The following is a 9,121-nucleotide window of genomic DNA, read 5'->3' on the forward strand; positions in this document are numbered from 1 at the left end:
TTGACCAATCCCGAATTGATGATACTTCTATGAATGAGATAAAATACAAACTGAATAAAAATTCATCCACTGAAGCTTTAACTTCAGACTTGGAGCGAATTGAACCAAAAGATGCAATAGTTGAAAGGTTAAATGAGATAGAAAATATTAATAAAAACTTATTGGATGCATCAGTAGAGGGAATTGAAAAGAACAGGTTTAGTCTAGCTACAGATGGGATACAAGAAGTGGGTAATACAATCTCGCCTCAATTCAATGAAAATTCTCGTGAAAAGTCAATAAGTGAAGTGTTATACCCTTCACTTACACAAGAACTTGATGATCTACACAGAGACAATGATAGTATGAATGAATCGGAAATAATTCATAATAAGAAGGATTTAAATACAGAAAGTGATATTTATCAAAGACTAAGTGCTGAAGACAGATCGCAGAATATTCAAAGAGAGAAGAAAATATCAGATGAAATTTCAGTAAATGAAGCTGAAGAAAATTATGACCGCAATAGAGATGATATGGAGGGTGAAGTAGCAGATGAAAATGAAGAAAGGCGAAGCTTTTCCTCGAATTATATTATAGTTGAAGAACCTAAAGAAGAAGATGAAAATGCTATTATCGAATATGAACAAACCACTTATGTGAATATTATGGGTGATGGAATTCTCCATCCGTCTAATATAATGGAACCAGAAGAAGAAGAATGTGTAGAGGTACCTAAATATAGTGAACAAATAGAAATAGTCACAGGTCCATTGGGTATTGATGATATTGAAGTTCTTGAACCATCAACAATTGTTGAGCCAAATGATACAGATGGAGGTCTTGTGGAACTAATCAACTCAGCATTCGAACAAGGGTATGAAAATGAATATGAAATAATTGAACCGACAGATGTTTTGGAACCTCTTTCAAGAAGTCAAACGCCTTTCGGAAAGCATGACGAGTTAACTAATTCTAAAGAGAAGCTTTATAACAGATATAAGGAAGATTCCAGAAAGAGAAGTCGTGAATCTGAAGGGTTTATCAGTTCTAAGCTAAGAAAGTTGATCTCTAAACCATTTCAATGGCTTTCTAAAGCTCGAAAATCTCCCTCGAAAATTCCAGCTCATATTAAAGTTCCAAAGTTAAAGCCCGTTGATGATAATTCTAACATATCCCCTCAAAAGAAAAATACCCAGAAATTTCTTAGAGATATAGCACTCCAACATGGTATAAATGACAATAACAAGAAGTATGACGAGTTAATTCGTCACTTGAAGAAGTCAATGGGCCTGAAACGCAACGAAATTGGAAAGGATAAATTACATAATATATCTGACCTGGAACGAGAAAAAAGTAGTCTGAATGATTTTAAGATTGATGACGAAGATAACCCCAATTACGATACTACGAATGGAAAATTTTCTGATATTACTTCAATGGCTAAGGCTGAAGAAAATACTATTGACGAAGAAGATCTTCAGCAGAGCAAGCACGAGGGACATTTTGAAAAGGATAGAAGTGATTCTTCATCTACGACTATACATAGTCTTCATAGTACCAATTCAGAAATTGACGATTCAAATTCGCCCAAGAATCTGCATTCAATAAATCATAGAAGCACTGACAAAAAATCGAAATCTAAACTTCCGAAAAAGATTTTAGGCTTAGATATGTCTGAAGTTCATATTGAACCTGTAAGGTCTTTAAGAAGTGGGCATAAATATGGTCTTGAAGAAAATGATGATATACAAACCTCAGATTTATTATCCTCGCCGAAAAAGAACTTGAGATCCAGTAGGGAACTACCTAAACTTCACGTGAATAAACAGAGACATCTATCCAATACAAAAGTTTTAGTTAAAAGTTCGCCTACTGAAGTCGATTCTAAGCAATCACTGCCATCATCAAGAAAATCTTCAGGATCCAAATGGATTGAAACACTGCTTGATCACCCAGCGTTGCGGACACGCTCGAAATCACCTTTGAAAAGAAGTATTTATCAAATTTCGTCGGACTTGGAAGAAGACTCCAATTTACCAAGAAGGAGTCGTAGACTCAGACTTCACGACAATGAATTGAATAATGAATCTGATAATGAAAAGTTAGAGATGGAAGAAGTTAAAAGAGGAAGACCAAAAAAGAGACATTGAATTTTTATGTCCTGTATTATTAATGTATTTAATATGTGTATCATATATACCGAGAATAGTATAATAGAAAAGGTATTTTTTAAGCAACATGAGCCATGACAAATTCATAAACACTGAAAAAAACCATGTTAACTATGAACGATCTTGTCACTGAAATACCTAAACCTCTATAAAGCTTTCTATGAAATCCCTCTAATTTTCTTTCCTTCACTGGCAACGGCTCCAAGCCTTGCTCTTTCCTCAAAATATTTGTTACCAGGTCCCTTTGAATAAGGGACTTTGTAGTGTCAATTGGAAAGATTAAAATCCAACTAAAGATACCTGAAAACCCACCGGCCATGAGAATTGATATATGAGAAGATTCGTTAGAATCAGTTTTTAGAAGCTCATTCATGGTCCATTTCATTGATTCATATATTGAATAATAAATACCAGAAGATAATGAATCTCGAATCAAGTGATACTTGTATCCAGAATATAAACCTCTTATGCCTTCATGCTTTAAAATTTGACGTATTGTTTGTGTAGTCGAAATATTTTTAATTTCTTGATGGTTTGTTTGCAAATGCTTTGGTAAATCCTTCATCGATTTTTTTTGAATAAGTTTCAATATTTGGGCATAAATTTTAGTAAATTCAAAAGGACATGCAAATAATGAAATACCTGCTCCGGCTAACGTACCAGACAACATACAAACGGGGACGTTACGAAGTAACGGATGCACGGTGTTCTGAGTGTCGTGTTTACCGTAGATCAAATTATAACAGTGTGGTTTGACTTCAGTGAAAATCATAACACTGAGTGATTTCGATATGGAGGTTGATATCAATGGCGCCCATATACCTCTAAAAAATCCCGGAACACCTTCATGGTGGTAAGTCTTCTTTACGCAATCAAGATAATTCAAAAAATGTTTATGTGTTTGCATTCGAGTCTTCACAGTATCCATAGGAAAACCAACTGTCGTAGATAAAAAGGATGCCCCGTATGCTAATATCGTAGATCTAAATGGTTGTAGTGCATCGGGAAAAATATGAATGGCTTTAGAGTAATCAATTTGGCCCGTTATTGCTGGTATACCCCCATTTGATGATTTCGTTGATACCTGTTCTCTTTTCACGTCTGCTAAAGACATTTTTGTATGATTTTCTAACGTTTAGAATAAAATAGATGTGTGTAAATAAATCTTCACTAATATTTAAGGCACGTTGTGATTATGATAAGCGACAATGAATTTCACCCTTAAAATAGCAAAACTTTTATATCTATCGAGTTGGACTCACAAATTCTCTGTAAATCCAACAAAAATGCCTCAACTCTTGTAAGACGAAGCTTTTCTGTGGATGTTTAGCTTCAATGAATCTAGCAAAAAGTCAAAAAAGCATATAGATAATATAATCGAGGTCTACACGACTTACTATCAAGTGAAAAAAAATAGATAAGCATACTATTGATGATTAGTTTATAATTTATATATACAAGATTAAGTATAACGGTATGTGTGTGGTATTGGAACCCCCAGATAATATGAGCCAAGTTTTGAGTAAAATGCATCAGTATACTCATACAGTATACTGATAATTATGCTATGACAGAACGCAACGAAAAAGAAATGTTCAACCATTTAGTAACCTCTTCTCTTAGCATCTCTGACTTGAGACATTAACTCCTTAAAGCCTTGAGAGAACTTACGCCTCCACCATTCTCTCTTCTTTTGTTTTCTATACTTGGCAGGTGGAATAAACCTCGACTGCACCTTTTGGAGATATCTAATCTTATTGCTTCTAACCACGGTGAAAATTCCCCCGAGTGCACGATTAAAGTTACCATATTGCACATCGACAGATCTTCCTGCAATAGGACCATGTAAACGGATGGATTTGGCCACATCACGAGGATGTTTTAACGAGTTGTCGAGTATGTAATCGTTTGACTTATTGGCATAATGGGAATTGTTTTGGAAATCAAAAGTACTTGACAACAAGTTGTCTATGTCGCTGATGGCGTTCGAATTTCTGTCCTTGTTATTATCTTCCTTCTTGTTGGTTTGTTGTTTCATAGCCTTTGCAAGCTCATCAAAGCTTGAGTTGAAACGGACCGATGATACGCCCACGGCCGGTCTGTTCAATAACCCTCTGTTCACAACGCCAGCAAATCTTTTGTTTACTATATTGCCGAACATCCTTCTTGCTGTTTGTCAAGTATATTATTCAACCTTAATGTATTCATAAACTATGGACCTAATGAAGAAGTTTTTCAGCTCGGAAGTTTTGAGCTTTGCACGACAGTTGCACATAAAATCTCTAAATCCCATGAGACTAGTTATAGTGACCTCTATTTAGAAATGGACCAATTGTGTTGAATATAGCATACATTAAGGGAAAGTTAAGTTCATCTGGCACCATAAGAAATATCTATTAGTATTATGAATGACATAATTTCTACTAAATTATTCGAGGCTGAAGATGTATCTGTATTTAGAATCCCTCCAGGTGAGCTCTCCTTGTCCAAATGGGATCTAAGTGATTCAAATACTATATGGAAGGGTAGCTTACGACTAACTGAAGAAGAATTAATTCAAGAGGATAAGGGGGTATTTTGCAATGGATCCAACGGAGTTGAATCGGAGTGTTTGTCGTCTTTTACAGTGGGAGATAAGCCCTCCGCATTTTTTGAAAAGGATTCGGAAGTTGCTCCTATTAAGCCATATAGAGGATTACGACTCAAATTAGAGTTTTTTAACTTCAAAAACTCGCTGGTTGTGCCTCCGAATGAATCTCGCATGGAGGATGAAAAAATATGGGCGGAAGTTTGGTATAATCCGTTGCCAGCTGAAGAGGATAATTCTGGTGTAGATTTTACACAATACTGCATTGCAAATAACAGAGAAGAGACAATTCAAATGACACCACAATCTTCAAAATTCTATAAAATCATTGTCCAATTGCCAGGATCTGGTTATCATCCTTTCATTCAAGAGGAAGAGCAAATTGAAGAAGGTTATTTGTTGCAAGTTGCATTAGGCTTGAAAATCAGTGAGAACTTTGCGGCAATATCTTTCTCTGAAAGTCTTAATATATATAGACGAAGATTTAAGAACTTTGTCGATCAGTATAATTACGAATTACGCTTATCGGAAGTTGAAAGTAGACAAAACCTGTTATCTATAAATAATAATGATATCCCTGATGATTCCAGAACAGACGAAGGTTCTGTGAATCAGGCACCTGGAAACTTTGCCGATAATGATGATGAAAATAATGATGATAATGACGATGATGATTTTGGAGATTTTGTGGGTGGATGATTTCGTATAGTTTACCATTTATTAGACTTTGCATTACCAAGCCTTACTTTTGTCTTGAGAACTACACCACCTCTAGAAATTTCTAGGTAAATGATGCACATATTATGTTTTCTTCATTAGGGAGACTAAATATGCGTTCTAACATTTCCTTATCTACACTTAGTTTATATATATACAAATTTATTGCTCATATACACAATTCTATTGATTAACGAAAAACACGCGAAAAACATGTTTGCAAAGTAGTGCTATTTTTTTTGGTTCTTATTATAGTACATCTTCTGAATCAAAGGGTGGTGCTCTTTTATCTCTTTATTCTTATTCTTATTATACTCAATATATGCCATATCTTCACCACCAGCTAAGCCCGCTAAAGAACCTGCTGTTCTAGTCGCAGAACTGCCATTACTTTCTAGTTTTGCTCTCTTCTCACGCTGCTCTCTTGGTATGAAATTAGTGTCAGCATCATCACCTATTTCTAAACCTGCGGCATCTTCATTCTTTAATAGAACTTCCTGAAGAAGTTCTCTTCTTTCTCTTGCTGATGAATAGGCTAAGTCTGGTAACTGTTCCATTCCACTTAAATGTGTAATGACTTTAAAGGCATACCCTTGATCTACCAAAAATGCTTGCCTTTTAGTTGAGTAATACATTTCTTGTGTGTCTTTTGAGACTAACGAATAGAAGAACGCATTGAAACCTTCATCATTACGTCTCTTTGCACGTAAAATACGTCCCAATCTTTGAGCCTCTTGTCTTCTAGACCCGTAATGCGATGATATTTGAATTAAGCAAGTAGCCTCAGGTAAATCTATAGAAGTATCACCAACTTTGGATAAAAATATTGTATTAACTTGGTCATTATGTTGAAAATTTTGTAAAATTTTCATACGCTCCTGCTGAGATGTTGACCCATAAATAAATGGTTTGCCCAACTTTAATGCGTATCCTTGCAATGCATAAACATTATCACTAAAGACAATGATTTTATCACCTCTTTTCTCATGATAATGAATCAAAAATTGGCATGCCTGAAATTTTGTAGGATTCATAATATATAAGAGCATTCTCTTCCTTGCCGTTTCTCTTAAATACTCTTGATAAAATTCAGAAGTCATAGGACACCAAACTTCAGCACATTGAACATTTGCAATGTGACCCTTTTGAGCCAAATCCATCCAGTTCGCTTCGTATAATTTGGGGCCAATCAAGAAATTCAAATCATCAATTTTATCATCTTCACGGACTAATGTAGCAGTGAGACCCAATTTAGCATGAGCAGCAATTGTAGTAACCACACGTCTAAACATTGCAGCTGGTACAACATGTACTTCATCCAATATAATAAAACCCCATTCCCTCGAAGTCAAAAAGTCCATAACCTTCTGGGAATCATGAGACCTATTACGAGTGTTGGCAACCATCGAATAGGTAGATACAACCAAACCTGCATCACTGGTAAACATTTCTTTATTTTCAGAAGTGAATACTGCAACATTTTCTGGCTGTATTGTACACCACTGTAAGAATTGTTGTCTCCATTGCATTACTGAGACAGATGACGTACACAATACAATCACAGATTTTCTAATAGTACATGCAGCTGTGATACCAACTAAGGTCTTTCCAGCACCACATGGTAAGACAATAATTCCCGATCTAGCACGTCCATTTCCAAACATCTTTGATAATGATTTTTCTTGATATGGTCTAATCTGAGTTGATGGCTTTAAGTCAATATCTAAGTCAGGATTACGATCGTCATTACGGAAATCATATTCTTCCAAAACTGGATATTCTATTTCCTGACATCTTCTCTTGACAATTTCCACAGACTCATTTGCAATCTCAAACGAATGCACTGTTTCTAAGTCATCGTAATCATCTTCTTCTCCATTAGCTTTATTCCCCACTACTGATGCAAAGATATCTTCTACTTCATTATCTTTTTTCTCGTCGTTAGAACCAGGTTTCTTTGTTCCCGGTATAGACAAGTCCCCTTGAGTTGGCGCCGATGATTGTACAAGGCCATTACTGGTTACTGTATTTTCAGTAGACTGAATACGCAACTGACCAATGACCGGATCTTTCAAAAGCATTTGTAAAATATCAGCCTGAGTACTTTCGACGTAATAACGATTGTGCTTTAAAACTAACTTGACTTTCCCGTAAGATACAGTCGCACCCCTAATAAAGGCAATGATAGATTCGGCAACCGGTACCTTTGATAATCTGTTCAATACCAGAATGATGTCGTCTGTCTCAAGTCCTACAGAGACTGCAGCATATAACGAATAAGCAGTAATCCTATACTCATGAATATGCGAGGGTCTTGAGATTGGTTCTGCAATAGTAATCAAAAAGTCTTGTGCCTGTTCAGCTAGTGGCGAAAATGATTCTAAAATAATTCTGGCATCTATAGGAGATATCCATATGGGTCTTGAAAAATGATCTGGCTTCAATTTTAAGTATGAAAAATCTGACTTACCAAAGGCTTTCGACACAGCATCGGGGACGTAATCTGCTGGGATATCTGGTGTAAGATCCACCAACTCCTCATCTGAATAATCAGCGCTGGGAACCTGGGCCCTTATTACCTCTACCGCAGCTTTTCTCTTACGACTAGCATTCCCATTCCCAGCATTTCCATTAGCTTTCTTGGTCCCTTTCCGCCTATTAGACCCATAACTGTAGTCGTCATCATCATTTTTGTTATTTCTGCGTTGCACTTGCTCATCTTCATCATCAAACGAATCATCAGAAAAATTACCCTGATCTAGCTCTGAATAGCTAATACCACCTGGGCGACGTGACATACTATGTTTTAGTGAAGAGATATTATAGATTAGAAAAAAATTTCAAAGACCTCTCAGATATGTATATACTTAGTAATGCTATTAAGTCTGATCTAATTTTTAAATCCATATCTACAACATTTTGCGTGCGCATACAAACTTCCAATATGTATAAGTAATGCAAAATATATTAAAACTATTTAAATAAAACCGGTAATAGAACAATTAGTAAAGGTAAAATCTAAAGGATGGGTAATGTCATACTCTAACGAACTATAATACATGAATTCCCAAAGTTACTGGCTCAATCGGTGAATTTGTAGGAGCCGGATGCAAAAGTGATCGAACCACCTCTGTATGAACCTTTCTTCATCTTGTTTTTGTTTTTGGTGAAGTCCTTACCCCTAACTTGTAATAACTTTTCATTGGCAAGTTCACCCCAACTTCCAGCTGCTCCTTTGTAAGTATTGTCGGCTAAGGTGTTGTCTTCGAAAGAGATCTTACTACGATCAATTCTAGAAAAATGCTTTCTTTGACCTGGTTTCAATTCAGGTTCTTGGGAAGCACTTATTCTTGCATCAGAAACTGGGGAAGGGGAGAAGGATTCCGTTTGAGAGGAGGATGGTTCAAGCTTTTGCTTCTTATTGGAATCGCTTTTCTCGTCAGATGATCTTTTCTTAGTTTTCTTAATATCGGTCTTGGATTCAGAATCCGAATCATCTGAGTCCGAGCTGTCTGAACTGTCGGAACTGTCTGAGCCGGCGCTGTCTGAGTTGGATTTAGATTTAGAGTTTGAGTCAGAGTCGGAGTCGGAGTCTGAGCTGTCTGAATCGGAGTCTGAGCTGTTTGACTTAGATTTGGATTTGGATTTAGATTTTGAGTCGGAG

General features: G+C 36.1%; 6 protein-coding genes across 6 annotated transcripts; 2 read left to right on the forward strand and 4 right to left on the reverse strand.

Annotated features, from left to right (window-relative positions):
* Nucleotides 1-29: 29 nt before the first annotated feature.
* Nucleotides 30-2,132, forward strand: AC631_05636 (uncharacterized protein; the record flags this gene model as incomplete). The annotated part of the gene is made up of 1 exon (XM_015614465.1): nt 30-2,132. The coding sequence occupies one exon, from the start codon at nt 30-32 to the stop codon at nt 2,130-2,132; it is 2,103 nt and encodes a 700-aa protein (XP_015464702.1).
* Nucleotides 2,133-2,211: 79 nt separating this feature from the next.
* Nucleotides 2,212-3,267, reverse strand: AC631_05637 (uncharacterized protein; the record flags this gene model as incomplete). The annotated part of the gene is made up of 1 exon (XM_015614466.1): nt 2,212-3,267. The coding sequence occupies one exon, from the start codon at nt 3,265-3,267 to the stop codon at nt 2,212-2,214; it is 1,056 nt and encodes a 351-aa protein (XP_015464703.1).
* Nucleotides 3,268-3,756: 489 nt separating this feature from the next.
* Nucleotides 3,757-4,314, reverse strand: AC631_05638 (mitochondrial 37S ribosomal protein bS21m; the record flags this gene model as incomplete). Its single annotated transcript, XM_015614467.1, has 1 exon — nt 3,757-4,314. One exon carries the CDS (start codon nt 4,312-4,314, stop codon nt 3,757-3,759), a length of 558 nt encoding a protein of 185 aa, XP_015464704.1.
* A 243-nt stretch (nt 4,315-4,557) lies between these two features.
* Nucleotides 4,558-5,439, forward strand: AC631_05639 (uncharacterized protein; the record flags this gene model as incomplete). Its single annotated transcript, XM_015614468.1, has 1 exon — nt 4,558-5,439. The coding sequence occupies one exon, from the start codon at nt 4,558-4,560 to the stop codon at nt 5,437-5,439; it is 882 nt and encodes a 293-aa protein (XP_015464705.1).
* A 248-nt stretch (nt 5,440-5,687) lies between these two features.
* AC631_05640 (TFIIH/NER complex ATPase/helicase subunit) lies at nt 5,688-8,255 on the reverse strand (the record flags this gene model as incomplete). The annotated part of the gene is made up of 1 exon (XM_015614469.1): nt 5,688-8,255. One exon carries the CDS (start codon nt 8,253-8,255, stop codon nt 5,688-5,690), a length of 2,568 nt encoding a protein of 855 aa, XP_015464706.1.
* A 283-nt stretch (nt 8,256-8,538) lies between these two features.
* On the reverse strand, nt 8,539-9,084 carry AC631_05641 (nucleolar and coiled-body phosphoprotein 1 family protein; the record flags this gene model as incomplete). Its single annotated transcript, XM_015614470.1, has 1 exon — nt 8,539-9,084. A coding segment is annotated over one exon (546 nt), but the record flags the coding sequence as incomplete, so codon positions are not given.
* Nucleotides 9,085-9,121: the final 37 nt, after the last annotated feature.

The sequence above is a fragment of the Debaryomyces fabryi genome, assembly GCF_001447935.2.
Source record: "Debaryomyces fabryi strain CBS 789 chromosome Unknown contig00244, whole genome shotgun sequence".
In the NCBI taxonomy this organism is placed as follows: Eukaryota; Fungi; Ascomycota; class Pichiomycetes; order Serinales; family Debaryomycetaceae; genus Debaryomyces; species Debaryomyces fabryi.